This window comes from Mobula birostris, chromosome 5 (assembly GCF_030028105.1).
Source record: "Mobula birostris isolate sMobBir1 chromosome 5, sMobBir1.hap1, whole genome shotgun sequence".
Taxonomy (NCBI): domain Eukaryota; kingdom Metazoa; phylum Chordata; class Chondrichthyes; order Myliobatiformes; family Myliobatidae; genus Mobula; species Mobula birostris.
The window spans coordinates 101,715,685-101,735,069 of NC_092374.1; the positions used below are offsets into that span (position 1 = coordinate 101,715,685).

General features: G+C 53.3%; 2 protein-coding genes across 2 annotated transcripts in view; one reads left to right on the forward strand and one right to left on the reverse strand.

Annotated features, from left to right (window-relative positions):
* The window catches only part of LOC140197311 (zinc finger and BTB domain-containing protein 38-like), a 362,864-nt gene that overhangs the window by 241,837 nt on the left and 101,642 nt on the right, over positions 1 to 19,385 (reverse strand). The gene's annotated exons all lie outside the window — the stretch shown is intronic.
* LOC140197310 (solute carrier family 35 member G3-like) lies at positions 3,358 to 4,410 on the forward strand. The gene has a single exon (XM_072257253.1). The coding sequence runs from the start codon at positions 3,380 to 3,382 to the stop codon at positions 4,400 to 4,402; it is 1,023 nt and encodes a 340-aa protein (XP_072113354.1). The 5' UTR covers positions 3,358 to 3,379; the 3' UTR covers positions 4,403 to 4,410.

Genomic DNA, 19,385 nt, shown 5'->3' on the forward strand with positions numbered 1-19,385 from the left:
AAGACAGACAAGGGAAGTTAAGAACTACATAAAAGCCAAAGAAAAGACATATGAGGTAGCAAAGGTGAGTGGAATGTTGGATGATTGAGAAGTTTTTAAAACCCAACAAAAGGCAATTAAAAAGCTATAAGAAAGGAAAAGATGAAATATGAGGGTAAACTATACAATAATATACAGCAGAATACTAGAAGTTTTTTCAGTTATATAAAGAGTAAAAGGGAGGTGAGAATTGATATTGGACCACTGGAAAATGATGCTGGTGAGGTAGTAATAGGGGACAAAGAAATGACAGATGAACTTAATGAGTACTTTGCATCAGTCTTCAATGTGGAAGACACTAGCAGTGTGCCAGAGGTCTTTAAGTGTCAGGGAGCAGGAGTGATGCCATTGGTATTACAAAGGAAATCGTGCTAGGCAAACTGAAAGGTCTTAAGATGGATAAATCACCTGGACTACATCACAGAGTCCTGAAAGAGTTGCTGAAGAGATAGCAGATGCATTGGTTATGATCTTTCAAGAATCACTTGACTCTGGCATGGTTCTGGAGGGATGGAAAATTGCAAATGTCACTCCACTCTTTAAGATGGGAGGAAGGCAAAATAAAGGCCAGTTAGCCTAACCTCAGTGGTTGGGAAAGTGTTGGAGTCTACTAAGGATGAGGTTTCTGGGTATTTGGAGACTAATGATAAAATAAGTCAAAGTCAGCATGGTTTCTGTAAAGGGAAATCTTGCCTGACTAATGTGTTAGAGTTCTTCAAGGAAGTAACAAGCTTGGTGGACAAAGGAGAGGCAGTGGATATCATTTACTTGAATTTTCAAAAGGTGTTTGATAAAGTACCACACATGAGGCTGCTTAACAAGCTAAAATGCCATAGCATTACAGGAAAAATACTGGCATGGATAGAGGAATGGCTGACAGGCAGGAGGCAGTGAGCAGGAATAAAAGGGGCCTTTTCTGGTTGGGTGCCAGTGACTGGTGATGTTCCTCAGGGGTCAGTATTGGGACCGCTACTTTTCACATTGTTTGTCAATGATTCAGATATTGGAATTGATGACTTTGTGGCAAAGTTTGCAGATGATACGAAGATAGGCGGAGGGGTAGGTAGTGCTGAGGAAGCAATGCGATTGCAGCAGGACTTAGACAAATCAGAAGAATGGGCAAAAAAATAGCAGATGGAATACAGTGTTGGAATGTACGGTAATGCATTTTGGTGAAAGGAACAATAGCGCAGACTATTATCTAAATGTGGAGAAGGTTCAAACATCAGAGGTTCAAAGGGACTTGGGAATCCTCGTGCAAGACTTTCAGGAGGTTAATTTACAGGTTGAGACTGTGGTAAAGAAGGCAAATGCAATGTTGGCATTTAAATCAAGGGGAATATCAGGAGATAATGCTGAGCCTTTATAAGACACTAGTCAGGCTGCACTTGGAGTATTGTCAACAGTTTTGGGCCCCTTATCTCAGAAAGGATGTGTTGACATTGGACAGAGTCCAGAGGAGGTTCACAAGGATGATTCCAGGAATGAAGGGGTTAACATATGAGGAGCATTTGGTAGCTTTGGGTACTCACTGAAATTTAGAAGAATGCAGGACGATCTCATTGAAACCTACCGAATGTTGAAAGAACTAGATAAGGTAGATGTGGAGAGGATGTTTCCTATGGTGGGGGATGTCCAGATCTCAAAATTGAGGGGCAACCCTTTAACCATATAACCATATAACAATTACAGCATGGAAACAGGCCATCTCGGCCCTTCTAGTCCGTGCCAAACTCTTACCCTATCCTAGTCCCCCTGACCTGCACTCAGCCCATAACCCTCCATTCCTTTCCTGTCCATGTATCTATCCAATTTAACTTTAAACGGCAACATAGAACCTGCCTCAACCACTTCTGCTGGAAGCTCGTTCCACACAGCTACCACTCTCTGAGTAAAGAAGTTCCCCCTTGTGTTACCCCTAAACTTTTGCCCTTTAACTCTCAATTCATGTCCTCTTGTTTGAATCTTCCCTACTCTCAATGGAAAAAGTCTAACCATGTCAACTCTATCAATCCCCCTCATAATTTTAAACACCTCTATCAAGTCCCCCCTCAACCTTCTACGCTCCAAAGAATAAAGACCTAACTTGTTCAACCTTACCAATGCCTTATACAAATTTAACATTACATCCCAACTCCTATACTCAATGCTCTGATTAATAAAGGTCAGCAAACCAAAAGCTTTCTTCACCACCCTATCCACATGAGATTCCACCTTCAGGGAACTATGCACCATTATTCCTAGACCTCTCCGTTCTAAAGCTGGTTAATGACCTACCATTTACCATGTATGTCCCATTTTGATTAGTTCTTCCAAAATGTAGCACTTCACATTTTTCAGCATTAAACTCCATCTGCCATCTTTCAGCCCACTCTTCTAACTCCCCTAAATCTCTCCGCAAGTTTTGAAAACCTACTTCATTATCCACAATGCCACCTATCTTAGTATCATCTGCATACTTACTAATCCAATTTACCACCCCATCATCCAGATCACTAATATATATTACAAACAACATTGGACCCAGTACAGATCCCTGAGGCACACCGCTACACACTGTCCTCCAATCTTTAGAACAGAGGTAAGGAGGAATTTTTTTAGCCAGAGAGTAGTGAAGCTCTGCCACAGACTGTGGGTATATTTAAAGCAAAAACTGAGAGCTTCCTGATCGGTCATGGCATCAAAGATTATAGCAAGAATAGTGTTTGGGGTTGAGTGGGATCTGAGATCAGCCATGATGGAATGGTGGAGCAGACTCAATGGGCTGAATGGCCTAATTCTGCTTCTATGTCTTATGGTGTAATATTGTGCTTGGTCTTGGTTGCCTTGGTGTAGGAAAGATTTTATTAAGCTGGAAAGAGTACAGAGAAGATTTATGAAAATATTGCAGGGAATTAAGGGAGTGGGTTATAGAGAGAGGTTCGCATTTTACTACTTGGGAGCCCAGGCAAATGAGAGACGATGTTATGGAGGTGTATAAAATCATGAGGGGCACAGAAAGAGTGAATACACTCTTTCCCCCAGGGTTGGGGAATCAAAAACTACAGGGCACCGGTTTAAGAGAGTGCGGTGGAAATCTCACAGGCAACTTTTTCACCCAGTCCTCATCTGGACGAGCTTCCAAAGGACGTGCTTCCAGGTAATTTTACTAACATTAAGAGACATTTGGACAGGTACACAGGCAGTAAAGATTCAGAGGGATATGGACCCAAGGCAGGCAAACGGGACTAGCACAGATGGTAATCTCGTTCGGCACTGGACGGTTCCCGTGTTGTATCACTCCGTGACCCTCTCTCCTCTGCCTCTGTCCAGGTCCCTCTGTCGGAGGCCCCTCAGCCCGATGCAGAAGACGGCGGAGCCTCAAAAGGAGCGGCGAGCGGCGGCGTCCACCCAGTGCGGGGCGGGCAAGGGGTCAGGCGGCTGGTGGGGCAGCTGCCTGTCGGACAGCGGCCGGGGTCTGGTGGTGGCCCTATTCGGAGGCGGGGTGCCAGCCGGCTTCGTGGGGCCGTTCGCCCGCATTGCCCACCAGGCGTCGCGAGTGCCCTCGCTGGAGATCCTACTCTTCCGCTGCCTTTTTCACGTAGGGCTGGCCTTCGCCATGAAGTGCCGGGGGCTGCCGCTGTTCGGGCCCCGACCCGCCTGGAGACCCATCTTCGCGCACGCCGTGGTCAACGTGTTGTCGGTCGGCTGCGCGTACAGCTCGTTCATGGTGATCCCGGCCGGGAGCGCCACCACCGTGCGTAAAGGCTCCTCGACTCTCTGCTCCGCGCTGATGAGCGCGGCCCTCGGCACGCAGCGTCTCGGCCGCTGGGACTGGCTGGGCCTGCTGGGCAGCACGGCCGGCCTCTCGCTCATCGTGGCTCCCGACCTGGCGGGGCTGCGGCGGGGCAAGCTCCTCGCTGACCTGCTGGGCTATGTGCTGGCCATGCTCGGGGGGCTGGCGCTCTCGGTGGCCCTGCTCCTGTTCCGCGCCCTCTCGCACCCGGCCAAGCTGCTGACGGCCGCCTTCACCTTCGGCGTTGTGGGCAGCTTGCTGTGCGCTCCACTGGTTCCCCTGCTCCAGGAGCCCGTGGTCACCACCGACCCGCTCACCTGGTGCTGTGTGGTCGGCCTCACCCTCCTGGCCCTGGTCTCCTTCTTCTGCGCCAATTACGCAGTCACCAAGGTGCACCCGGCCCTGGTCTGCGCCCTACTCCACTCCGAGGTCATCGTCACCATGACCGTCCAGTATTTCGTGCTCAGCGAACCGGTCAGCGCCTATGATGTCGGCGGCGCCGGCGTTATCATCGGCAGCATCGCCGTGCTGACCGCTCACAACATCGGACAGGACAGCAAGGAAGGCTCAGCAAAGCAAGGGCATTAAAGACTATTTGCTTGTAGACACCCGCTATGTCTCCGTTAGTCGGTGGGTGTTGTGGGTGTGTGCGGAGGTCCGCGCTTGGCCGTGAGACAGGGCAGCAGAATTGGGACGTTCGGTTCCAATGCTCCACCATTCCATCATGGCTGTTTATTTTCCCTCTCAACCCCATTTTCCTACCTTCTCCCCTTACTAATCAAGAACCTATCAACCTCCGCTTTAAATGTACCCACGACCACTGTGGCAATGAATTCCACAGATCCACCACCTCTGGATAAAGAAATTCCTCCTCATCTCCATACTAATGGGGTGTAACACATCCCACTGCTCCTACTGCAGGAAACATCCTCTCCACAACCACTCTATCTAGGCCTTTCAAAGGCTGACGTTTTAAATCAATCCCCTTCCATTCTATCTCCAGTCCCTGCCTCTCCCTCTGTTCCCAAAACATTCCAACTCTCTCCACCACAGAGTCAGTACTGACAACAGAAGTGAGACTGATTCCCAGGCTTCCAAATGTCTCCTGTCCTTCCTAAATATTTTTCCCAAACGCCCAGCTCTAACTTTCAGATCCTGACCACATCCCCATGTCCCAGAGTCCTGGATCGACGGGAACGGCTCCCTGCTTATCAATTCCATTCTGACTGAGTTGTTCTCTAACTATCATAAATCTGGGGGGAGTAAATGCCAGTTTGTGGATCCTGGTGGATCTGTGCCACACCCAGAGGTCAGCAGTGGGCCCAACATCTCACAGAGTCTATCCTGGGCACAGCATATTGATGCAATCACGAAGAACACCCGCCAGAGGCTAAACTTCATTAGATTCAGATTAATTTATGTATCACATGAATATCCAAACATTCAGTCCTCCACTGAGCACATCTACACGGAGCAGTGTTGCAGGAAAACAGCATCTATCATCAGTGACCCCACCACCTAGCTCATCCTGTCTGCTCACTGCTGCCATCAGGAAGGCTCCGGACTCACACCACCAGGTTCAGGAACAGTTACTACCCCTCAGCCATCAGGCTCCTGAACAAAAGGGGAGAACTTCACTCAATTTCACTTGCCCCATCATTGAAATGTTCCCACAACCTATGGACTCACTTTCAAGGACTCCATCACACGTTCTCAATATTTATTGCTTACATATTTATTTTCCCTTTCTATTTGCACAGTTGGCTGTCTTCCACACACCCTTTTGATTCTATTATGTTATTGGATTTGCTGAGTATCCCCCAAGGAAAAGGACCACAGGTTTGTATATGGTGACAGATATGTACTTTGATCATAAATTTACCTTGAACTTTGAAATGTGTCGTTTGCATTAACAGCGACAGAGATAGCACGCAAGAGTGGTTTCACATTCCAGCGCCAACACTCCTTCATTAGGAGTTTGAGATTTGGTGGGTTACCAAAGACTCCATAAAATTTCGACAGATGAACGGTGACTGGTTACATCACTGTCTGGTAAGCGCCAATCCATGGGATTGGAAAAGGCTGAAGAGCGTTGTAAACTCAGCCGATGAAGTCACGGGTTTAAGCCGCCTCACCATCGGGAAGGTGGCTGAGAAACAGTGCCTCAAGAGAGGAGTGTCCATCATTAAGGAGCCCGCCATCCAGGACATGTCCCCTTCTCGTTTCTACCATCAGGCAGCAGCTACAGGAGCCTGCAGACCGAAACTCAATGCATCAGGAATAAATTCTACCCCACTTCCATCAGATTTCTCAACAGTCCATAAACCCATGACCACCATTTGTGTACATTATGTTTATTTAACTTATAGTATTTTTATATCTTGCGCTGTACTGCTGCCACAAAACAAACTTCAAGACATAAGCGATAATAAACCATACCATTGCATGCCCACAACGTACCCCAGACCTGCTCCAAGATCAATCTGACCCCTTCCCTCCCACATAGTCCTCCATTTTACTGTCATCCATGTGCATAAATGACCCTAAAGTACCTGTCTCTATCACCACCCCGGGCAGTGTGTTCCACACACACACACACACACACACACACCGCTCTGTGTAAATGTCCCTGTCTCTATCACCACCCCGGGCAGTGTGTTCCACACACACACGCGCACACCGCTCTGTGTAAGTGTCCCTGTCTCTATCACAACCCCGAGCAGTGTGTTCCACACACAGGCGCACACCGCTCTGTGTCAATGTCCCTGTCTCTATCACCACCCTGGGCAGTGTGTTCCACACACACGCGCACACCACTCTGTGTCAATGTCCCTGTCTCTATCACCATCCCGGGCAGTGTGTTCCACACACACACACACACACACACACACACCGCTCTGTGTAAATGTCCCTGTCTCTATCACCACCCCGGGCAGTGTGTTCCACACACACACACACACACCGCTCTGTGTAAGTGTCCCTGTCTCTATCACCACCCCGGGCAGTGTGTTACACACACACACGCCACTGTGTAAATGTCCCTGTCTCTATCACCACCCCGGGCAGTGTGTTCCACACACACACACGCACACCGCTCTGTGTAAGTGTCCCTGTCTCTATCACCACCCTGGGCAGTGTGTTCCACACACACACGCGCACACCGCTCTGTGTAAGTGTCCCTGTCTCTATCACCACCCCGGGCAGTGTATTCCACACACACACACACATACACACACACCGCTCTGTGTAAATGTCCCTGTCTCTATCAACACCCCGGGCAGTGTGTTCCACACACAGGCGCACACCACTCTGTGTAAATGTCCCTGTCTCTATCACCACCCCGGGCAGTGTATTCCACACACACACACGCACACCGCTCTGTGTAAATGTCCCTGTCTCTATCACCACACCGGGCAGTGTGTTACACACACACACACACACACACACACACACACACACACACACACACACACACACACACACACACACACACACACACGCACACACACCACTGTGTAAATGTCCCTGTCTCTATCACCACCCCGGGCAGTGTGTTACATACACACACACGCACACCACTCTGTGTAAATGTCCCTGTCGCTATCACCACCCCGGGCAGTGTGTTCCAACACACGCACGCACACCGCTCTGTGTAAATGTCCCTGTCTCTATCACCACCCCGGGCAGTGTGTTCCACACACAGGCGCACACCGCTCTGTGTAAATGTCCCTGTCTCTATCACCACCCTGGGCAGTGTGTTCCACACACACGCGCACACCACTCTGTGTCAATGTCCCTGTCTCTATCACCACCCCGGGCAGTGTGTTACACACACACACGCCACTGTGTAAATGTCCATGTCTCTATCACCACCCCGGGCAGTGTGTTCCGCGCAGACGCGCACACCACTCTGTGTCAATGTCCCTGTCTGTATCACCACCCCGGGCAGTGTATTACACACACACACGCCACTGTGTAAATGTGCCTGTCTCTATCACCACCCCGGGCAGTGTGTTCCACACACAGGCGCACACCGCTCTGTGTAAATGTCCCTGTCTCTATCACCACCCCGGGCAGTGTGTTCCACACACACGCGCACACCACTCTGTGTAAGTGTCCCTGTCTGTATCACCACCCCGGGCAGTGTATTACACACACACACACACACACACACACACACACACACACACACACACACACACACACACACACACCGCTCTGTGTAAATGTCCCTGTCTCTATCACCTCCCCGGGCAGTGTGTTACACACACACACGCACACCACTCTGTGTAAATGTCCCTGTCTCTATCACCACCCCGGGCAGTGTGTTACACACACACACACACCACTCTGTGCAAATGTCCCTGTCTCTATCACCACCCCGGGCAGTGTGTTCCACACACACGCGCACACCACTCTGTGTCAATGTTCCTGTCTCTATCACCACCCCGGGCAGTGTGTTACACACACACACGCCACTGTGTAAATGTCCCTGTCTCTATCACCACCCCGGGCAGTGTGTTCCACACACAGGCGCACACCGCTCTCTGTAAATGTCCCTGTCTCTATCACCACCCCGGGCAGTGTATTCCACACACACGTGCACACCGCTCTGTGTAAGTGTCCCTGTCTCTATCACCACCCCGGGCAGTGTGTTCCACACGCACACGCGCACACCACTCTGTGTAAGTGTCCCTGTCTCTATCACCACCCCGGGCAATGTGTTCCACACACACACACACACACACACACACACACACACCGTTCTGTGTAAATGTCCCTGTCTCTATCACCACCCCGGGCGGTGTGTTCCACACACACACGCGCACACCACTCTGTGTAAATGTCCCTGTCTCTATCACCACCCCGGGCAGTGTGTTCCACACACACACACACACACACACACACCGCTCTCTGTAAATGTCCCTGTCTCCATCACCACCCCGGGCAGTGTGTTCCACACACACGCGCACACCGCTCTGTGTCAATGTCCCTGTCTCTATCACCACCCCGGGCAGTGTATTCCACACACACACACGCACACCGCTCTGTGTAAATGTCCCTGTCTCTATCACCACCCCGGGCAGTGTGTTCCACACACACACACGCACACCGCTCTGTGTAAATGTCCCTGTCTCTATCACCACCCCGGGCACTGTGTTCCACACACACCCGCCACTGTGTAAATGTCCCTGTCTCTATCACCACCCCGGGCAGTGTGTTCCACACACAGGCGCACACCGCTCTGTGTCAATGTCCCTGTCTCTATCACCACCCCGGGCAGTGTGTTCCACACACAGGCGCACACCAGTCTGTGTCAATGTCCCTGTCTCTATCTCCACCCCGGGCAGTGTGTTCCACACACACACGCGCAGACCGCTCTGTGTCAATGTCCCTGTCTCTATCACCACCCCGGGCAGTGTGTTCCACACACAGGCGCACACCGCTCTATGTCAATGTCCCTGTCTTATCACCAACCCGGGCAGTGTGTTCCACACACACGCGCACACCGCTCTGTGTAAATGTCCCTGTCTCTATCAGCACCCCGGGCAGTCTGTTACACACACACAGGCGCACACCACTCTGTGTAAATGTCCCTGTCTCTATCACCACCCCGGGCAGTGTATTCCACACACACACACGCACACCGCTCTGTGTAAATGTCCCTGTCTCTATCACCACCCCAGGCAGTGTGTTCCACACACAGGCGCACACCGCTCTGTGTAAATGTCCCTGTCTCTATCACCACCCCAGGCAGTGTGTTCCGCGCACACCACTCTGTGTCAATGTCCCTGTCTCTATCACCACCCCGGGCAGTGTATTACACACACACACGCCACTGTGTAAATGTGCCTGTCTCTATCACCACCCCGGGCAGTGTGTTACACACACACACGCACACCGCTCTGTGTAAATGTCTCTGTCTCTATCACCACCCCGGGCAGTGTGTTCCACACACACACACACACACACAGGCGCACACCGCTCTGTGTCAATGTCCCTGTCTCTATCACCACCCCGGGCAGTGTGATCCACACACAGGCGCACACCGCTCTGTGTCAATGTCCCTGTCTCTATCACCACCCCGGGCAGTGTGTTCCACACACAGGCGCACACCAGTCTGTGTAATTGTCCCTGTCTCTATCACCACCCCGGGCAGTGTGTTACACACACAGGCACACACCGCTCTGTGTAAATGTCCCTGTCTCTATCACCACCCCGGGCAGTGTGTTACACACACACAGGCGCACAACACTCTGTGTAAATGTCCCTGTCTCTATCACCACCCCGGGCAGTGTATTCCACACACACACACGCACACCGCTCTGTGTAAATGTCCCTGTCTCTATCACCACCCCGGGCAGTGTGTTCCACACACAGGCGCACACCGCTCTGTGTAAATGTCCCTGTCTCTATCACTTCCCCGGGCAGTGTGTTACACACACACACGCACACCACTCTGTGTAAATGTCCCAGTCTCTATCACCACCCCGGGCAGTGTATTCCACACACACACACACACACACACACACCCACCGCTGTGTAAATGTCACTGTCTCTATCACCACCCCGGGCAGTGTGTTACACACACACGCGCACACCACTCTGTGTCAATGTTCCTGTCTCTATCACCACCCCGGGCAGTGTATTCCACACACACGTGCACACCGCTCTGTGTAAGTGTCCCTGTCTCTATCACCACCCCGGGCAGTGTGTTCCACACGCACACGCGCACACCACTCTGTGTAAGTGTCCCTGTCTCTATCACCACCCCGGGCAGTGTGTTCCACACACACACACGCACACCGCTCTGTGTAAATGTCCCTGTCTCTATCACCACCCCGGGCACTGTGTTCCACACACACCCGCCACTGTGTAAATGTCCCTGTCTCTATCACCACCCCGGGCAGTGTGTTCCACACACAGGCGCACACCGCTCTGTGTCAATGTCCCTGTCTCTATCACCACCCCAGGCAGTGTGTTCCACACACAGGCGCACACCAGTCTGTGTCAATGTCCCTGTCTCTATCACCACCCCGGGCAGTGTGTTCCACACACACACGCGCAGACCGCTCTGTGTCAATGTCCCTGTCTCTATCACCACCCCGGGCAGTGTGTTCCACACACAGGCGCACACCGCTCTGTGTCAATGTCCCTGTCTCTATCACCACCCCGGGCAGTGTGTTCCACACACAGGCGCACACCAGTCTGTGTCAATGTCCCTGTCTCTATCACCAACCCGGGCAGTGTGTTCCACACACACGAGCACACCGCTCTGTGTAAATGTCCCTGTCTCTATCAGCACCCCGGGCAGTGTGTTACACACACACAGGCGCACACCACTCTGTGTAAATGTCCCTGTCTCTATCACCACCCCGGGCACTGTATTCCACACACACACACGCACACCGCTCTGTGTAAATGTCCCTGTCTCTATCACCACTCCGGGCAGTGTGTTACACACACACACACACACGCACACACACCACTGTGTAAATGTCCCTGTCTCTATCACCACCCCGGGCAGTGTATTCCACACACACACACGCACACCGCTCTGTGTAAATGTCCCTGTCTCTATCACCACCCCAGGCAGTGTATTCCACACACACACACGCACACCGCTCTGTGTAAATGTCCCTGTCTCTATCACCACCCCGGGCAGTGTGTTCCGCGCACACCACTCTGTGTCAATGTCCCTGTCTCTATCACCACCCCGGGCAGTGTATTACACACACACACGCCACTGTGTAAATGTGCCTGTCTCTATCACCACCCCGGGCAGTGTGTTACACACACACACGCACACCGCTCTGTGTAAATGTCCCTGTCTCTATCACCACCCCGGGCAGTGTGTTCCGCGCACACCACTCTGTGTCAATGTCCCTGTCTCTATCACCACCCCGGGCAGTGTGTTCCACACACAGGCGCAGACCAGTCTGTGTAATTGTCCCTGTCTATATCACCACCCCGGGCAGTGTGTTCCACACACACGCGCACACGGCTCTGTGTAAATGTCCCTGTCTCTACCACCACCCCGGGCAGTGTGTTCCACACACAGGCGCACACCGCTCTGTGTAAATGTCCCTGTCTCTATCACCACCCCGGGCAGTGTGTTACACACACACACACGCACACCACTCTGTGTAAATGTCCCTGTCTCTATCACTACCCCGGGCAGTGTGTTACACACACACACGCCACTGTGTAAATGTGCCTGTCTCTATCACCACCCCGGGCAGTGTGTTAAACACACACACGCCACTGTGTAAATGTCCCTGTCTCTATCACCATCCCGGGCAGTGTGTTCCACACACACGCGCACACCGCTCTGTGTAAATGTCCCTGTCTCTATCACCATCCCGGGCAGTGTGTTCCATACACACGCCACTGTGTAAATGTCCCTGTCTCTATCACCACCCCTGGGCAGTGTGTTCCACACACAGGCGCACACCGCTCTGTGTAAGTGTCCCTGTCTCTATCACCACCCCGGGCAGTGTGTTCCACACACACACACACACACACACACACACACCGCTCTCTGTAAATGTCCCCGTCTCCATCACCACCCTGGGCAGTGTATTCCACACACACGCGCACACCACTCTGTGTAAATGTCCCTGTCTATATCACCACCCCGGGCAGTGTGTTACACACACAGGCGCACACCGCTCTGTGTAAATGTCCCTGTCTCTATCACCACCCCGGGCAGTGTGTTCCACACACAGGCGCACACCGCTCTGTGTAAATGTCCCTGTCTCTATCACCACCCCTGGCAGTGTGTTACACACACACACACGCACACCACTCTGTGTAAATGTCCCTGTCTCTATCACCACCCTGGGCAGTGTATTCCACACACACGCGCACACCACTCTGTGTAAATGTCCCTGTCTATATCACCACCCCGGGCAGTGTGTTACACACACAGGCGCACACCGCTCTGTGTAAATGTCCCTGTCTCTATCACCACCCCGGGCAGTGTGTTACACACACACACGCGCACACCGCTCTATGTAAATGTCCCTGTCTCCATCACCACCCCGGGCAGTGTGTTCCGCGCACACGCGCACACCACTCTGTGTCAATGTCCCTGTCTCTATCACCACCCCGGGCAGTGTGTTACACACACACACGCACACCGCTCTGTGTAAATGTCCCTGTCTCTATCACCACCCCGGGCAGTGTGTTCCACACACACACACACACACACACACACACCGCTCTCTGTAAATGTCCCTGTCTCCATCACCACCCCGGGCAGTGTATTCCACACACACGCGCACACCACTCTGTGTAAATGTCCCTGTCTCTATCACCACCCCGGGCAGTGTGTTCCACACAAACACACGCACACCGCTCTGTGTAAATGTCCCTCTCTCTATCACCACCCCGGGCAGTGTGTTCCACACACACACACACACACCACTGTGTCAATGTCCCTGTCTCTATCACCACCCCGGGCAGTGTGATCCACACACAGGCGCACACCGCTCTGTGTCAATGTCCCTGTCTCTATCACCACCCCGGGCAGTGTGTTCCACACACAGGCGCACACCAGTCTGTGTAATTGTCCCTGTCTCTATCACCACCCCGGGCAGTGTGTTACACACACAGGCACACACCGCTCTGTGTAAATGTCCCTGTCTCTATCACCACCCCGGGCAGTGTGTTACACACACACAGGCGCACAACACTCTGTGTAAATGTCCCTGTCTCTATCACCACCCCGGGCAGTGTATTCCACACACACACACGCACACCGCTCTGTGTAAATGTCCCTGTCTCTATCACCACCCCGGGCAGTGTGTTCCACACACAGGCGCACACCGCTCTGTGTAAATGTCCCTGTCTCTATCACTTCCCCGGGCAGTGTGTTACACACACACACGCACACCACTCTGTGTAAATGTCCCATTCTCTATCACCACCCCGGGCAGTGTATTCCACACACACACACACACACACACACCCACCGCTGTGTAAATGTCACTGTCTCTATCACCACCCCGGGCAGTGTGTTACACACACACGCGCACACCACTCTGTGTCAATGTTCCTGTCTCTATCACCACCCCGGGCAGTGTATTCCACACACACGTGCACACCGCTCTGTGTAAGTGTCCCTGTCTCTATCACCACCCCGGGCAGTGTGTTCCACACGCACACGCGCACACCACTCTGTGTAAGTGTCCCTGTCTCTATCACCACCCCGGGCAGTGTGTTCCACACACACACACGCACACCGCTCTGTGTAAATGTCCCTGTCTCTATCACCACCCCGGTCACTGTGTTCCACACACACCCGCCACTGTGTAAATGTCCCTGTCTCTATCACCACCCCGGGCAGTGTGTTCCACACACAGGCGCACACCGCTCTGTGTCAATGTCCCTGTCTCTATCACCACCCCGGGCAGTGTGTTCCACACACAGGCGCACACCAGTCTGTCTCAATGTCCCTGTCTCTATCACCACCCCGGGCAGTGTGTTCCACACACACACGCGCAGACCGCTCTGTGTCAATGTCCCTGTCTCTATCACCACCCCGGGCAGTGTGTTCCACACACAGGCGCACACCGCTCTGTGTCAATGTCCCTGTCTCTATCACCACCCCGGGCAGTGTGTTCCACACACAGGCGCACACCAGTCTGTGTCAATGTCCCTGTCTCTATCACCAACCCGGGCAGTGTGTTCCACACACACGCGCACACCGCTCTGTGTAAATGTCCCTGTCTCTATCAGCACCCCGGGCAGTGTGTTACACACACACAGGCGCACACCACTCTGTGTAAATGTCCCTGTCTCTATCACCACCCCGGGCACTGTATTCCACACACACACACGCACACCGCTCTGTGTAAATGTCCCTGTCTCTATCACCACTCCGGGCAGTGTGTTACACACACACACACACACGCACACACACCACTGTGTAAATGTCCCTGTCTCTATCACCACCCCGGGCAGTGTATTCCACACACACACACGCACACCGCTCTGTGTAAATGTCCCTGTCTCTATCACCACCCCAGGCAGTGTATTCCACACACACACACGCACACCGCTCTGTGTAAATGTCCCTGTCTCTATCACCACCCCGGGCAGTGTGTTCCGCGCACACCACTCTGTGTCAATGTCCCTGTCTCTATCACCACCCCGGGCAGTGTATTACACACACACACGCCACTGTGTAAATGTGCCTGTCTCTATCACCACCCCGGGCAGTGTGTTACACACACACACGCACACCGCTCTGTGTAAATGTCCCTGTCTCTATCACCACCCCGGGCAGTGTGTTCCGCGCACACCACTCTGTGTCAATGTCCCTGTCTCTATCACCACCCCGGGCAGTGTGTTCCACACACAGGCGCAGACCAGTCTGTGTAATTGTCCCTGTCTCTATCACCACCCCGGGCAGTGTGTTCCACACACACGCGCACACGGCTCTGTGTAAATGTCCCTGTCTCTACCACCACCCCGGGCAGTGTGTTCCACACACAGGCGCACACCGCTCTGTGTAAATGTCCCTGTCTCTATCACCACCCCGGGCAGTGTGTTACACACACACACACGCACACCACTCTGTGTAAATGTCCCTGTCTCTATCACTACCCCGGGCAGTGTGTTACACACACACACGCCACTGTGTAAATGTGCCTGTCTCTATCACCACCCCGGGCAGTGTGTTAAACACACACACGCCACTGTGTAAATGTCCCTGTCTCTATCACCATCCCGGGCAGTGTGTTCCACACACACGCGCACACCGCTCTGTGTAAATGTCCCTGTCTCTATCACCATCCCGGGCAGTGTGTTCCATAAACACGCCACTGTGTAAATGTCCCTGTCTCTATCACCACCCCTGGGCAGTGTGTTCCACACACAGGCGCACACCGCTCTGTGTAAGTGTCCCTGTCTCTATCACCACCCCGGGCAGTGTGTTCCACACACACACACACACACACACACACACACCGCTCTCTGTAAATGTCCCCGTCTCCATCACCACCCTGGGCAGTGTATTCCACACACACGCGCACACCACTCTGTGTAAATGTCCCTGTCTATATCACCACCCCGGGCAGTGTGTTACACACACAGGCGCACACCGCTCTGTGTAAATGTCCCTGTCTCTATCACCACCCCGGGCAGTGTGTTCCACACACAGGCGCACACCGCTCTGTGTAAATGTCCCTGTCTCTATCACCACCCCTGGCAGTGTGTTACACACACACACACGCACACCACTCTGTGTAAATGTCCCTGTCTCTATCACCACCCCGGGCAGTGTGTTCCAACACACGCACGCACACCGCTCTGTGTAAATGTCCCTGTCTCTATCACCACCCCGGGCAGTGTGTTCCACACACACACGCGCACACCGCTCTATGTAAATGTCCCTGTCTCCATCACCACCCCGGGCAGTGTGTTCCGCGCACACGCGCACACCACTCTGTGTCAATGTCCCTGTCTCTATCACCACCCCGGGCAGTGTGTTACACACACACACGCACACCGCTCTGTGTAAATGTCCCTGTCTCTATCACCACCCCGGGCAGTGTGTTCCACACACACACACACACACACACACACACCGCTCTCTGTAAATGTCCCTGTCTCCATCACCACCCCGGGCAGTGTATTCCACACACACGCGCACACCACTCTGTGTAAATGTCCCTGTCTCTATCACCACCCCGGGCAGTGTGTTCCACACAAACACACGCACACCGCTCTGTGTAAATGTCCCTCTCTCTATCACCACCCCGGGCAGTGTGTTCCACACACACACACACACACCACTGTGTCAATGTCCCTGTCTCTATCACCACCCCGGGTAGTGTGTTCCACACACACGCGCACACCACTCTGTGTAAATGTCCCTGTCTCTATCACCACCCCGGGCAGTGTATTCCACACACACACACGCACACCGCTCTGTGTAAATGTCCCTGTCTCTATCACCACCCCGGGCAGTGTGTTCCACACACACACACGCACACCGCTCTGTGAAAATGTCCCTGTCTCTATCACCACCCCGGGCAGTGTGTTCCACACACACCTGCCACTGTGTAAATATCCCTGTCTCTATCACCACCCCGGGCAGTGTGTTCCACACACACTCGCACACCGCTCTGTGTCAATGTCCCTGTCTCTATCACCACCCTGGGCAGTGTGTTCCACACACACCCGCCACTGTGTAAATGTGCCTGTCTCTATCACCACCCCGGGCAGTGTGCTCCACACACAGGCGCACACCGCTCTGTGTCAATGTCCCTGTCTCTATCACCACCCCGGGCAGTGTGTTCCACACACAGGCGCACACCGTTCTGTGTCAATGTCCCTGTCTCTATCACCACCCCGGGCAGTGTGTTCCACACACAGGCGCACACCGCTCTGTGTCAATGTCCCTGTCTCTATCACCACCCCGGGCAGTGTGTTCCACACACAGGCGCACACCACTCTGTGTCAATGTCCCTGTCTCTATCTCCACCCCGGGCAGTGTGTTCCACACACACGCGCACACCGCTCTGTGTAAGTGTCCCTGTCTGTATCACCACCCCGGGCAGTGTATTCCACACACACACACACACCGCTCTGTGTCAATGTCCCTGTCTCTATCACCACCCCGGGCACTGTGTTCCACACACAGGCGCACACCAGTCTGTGTCAATGTCCCTGTCTCTATCACCACCCCGGGCAGTGTGTTCCACACACACGCGCACACCGCTCTGTGTAAATGTTCCTGTCTCTATCACCACCCCGGGCAGTGTGTTAAACACACACACGCCACTGTGTAAATGTCCCTGTCTCTATCACCATCCCGGGCAGTGTGTTCCACACACAGGCGCACACCGCTCTGTGTAAATGTCCCTGTCTCTATCACCATCCCGGGCAGTGTGTTCCATACACACGCCACTGTGTAAATGTCCCTGTCTCTATCACCACCCCGGGCAGTGTGTTCCACACACAGGCGCACACCGCTCTGTGTAAGTGTCCCTGTCTCTATCACCACCCCGGGCAGTGTGTTCCACACACACACACACACACACACACCGCTCTCTGTAAATGTCCCCGTCTCCATCACCACCCCGGGCAGTGTATTCCACACACACGCGCACAGCACTCTGTGTAAATGTCCCTGTCTCTATCACCACCCCGGGCAGTGTATTCCACACACACACACACACACGCACACCGCTCTGTGTAAATGTCCCTGTCTCTATCACCACCCCGGGCAGTGTGTTCCACACACACGCGCACACCACTCTGTGTAAATGTCCCTGTCTCTATCACCACCCCGGGCAGTGTATTCCACACACACGTGCACACCGCTCTGTGTAAGTGTCCCTGTCTCTATCACCACCCCGGGCAGTGTGTTCCACACGCACACGCGCACACCACTCTGTGTAAGTGTCCCTGTCTCTATCACCACCCTGGGCAGTCTGTTCCACACACACACACACACACACACACACACACCGTTCTGTGTAAATGTCCCTGTCTCTATCACCACCCCGGGCAGTGTATTCCACACACACACACGCACACCGCTCTGTGTAAATGTCCCTGTCTCTATCACCACCCCGGGCAGTGTGTTCCACACACACACACGCACACCGCTCTGTGTAAATGTCCCTGTCTCTATCACCACTCCGGGCAGTGTGTTACACACACACACACACACGCACACACACCACTGTGTAAATGTCCCTGTCTCTATCACCACCCCGGGCAGTGTATTCCACACACACACACGCACACCGCTCTGTGTAAATGTCCCTGTCTCTATCACCACCCCAGGCAGTGTATTCCACACACACACACGCACACCGCTCTGTGTAAATGTCCCTGTCTCTATCACCACCCCGGGCAGTGTGTTCCGCGCACACCACTCTGTGTCAATGTCCCTGTCTCTATCACCACCCCGGGCAGTGTATTACACACACACACGCCACTGTGTAAATGTGCCTGTCTCTATCACCACCCCGGGCAGTGTGTTACACACACACACGCACACCGCTCTGTGTAAATGTCCCTGTCTCTATCACCACCCCGGGCAGTGTGTTCCGCGCACACCACTCTGTGTCAATGTCCCTGTCTCTATCACCACCCCGGGCAGTGTGTTCCACACACAGGCGCAGACCAGTCTGTGTAATTGTCCCTGTCTCTATCACCACCCCGGGCAGTGTGTTCCACACACACGCGCACACGGCTCTGTGTAAATGTCCCTGTCTCTACCACCACCCCGGGCAGTGTGTTCCACACACAGGCGCACACCGCTCTGTGTAAATGTCCCTGTCTCTATCACCACCCCGGGCAGTGTGTTACACACACACACACGCACACCACTCTGTGTAAATGTCCCTGTCTCTATCACTACCCCGGGCAGTGTGTTACACACACACACGCCACTGTGTAAATGTGCCTGTCTCTATCACCACCCCGGGCAGTGTGTTAAACACACACACGCCACTGTGTAAATGTCCCTGTCTCTATCACCATCCCGGGCAGTGTGTTCCACACACACGCGCACACCGCTCTGTGTAAATGTCCCTGTCTCTATCAC

What these genes read in the sequence shown, in the direction of transcription:
- LOC140197310 (XM_072257253.1), top strand. Translation starts at nt 3,380, where the DNA reads ATGCAGAAGACGGCGGAGCCTCAAAAGGAGCGGCGAGCGGCGGCGTCC.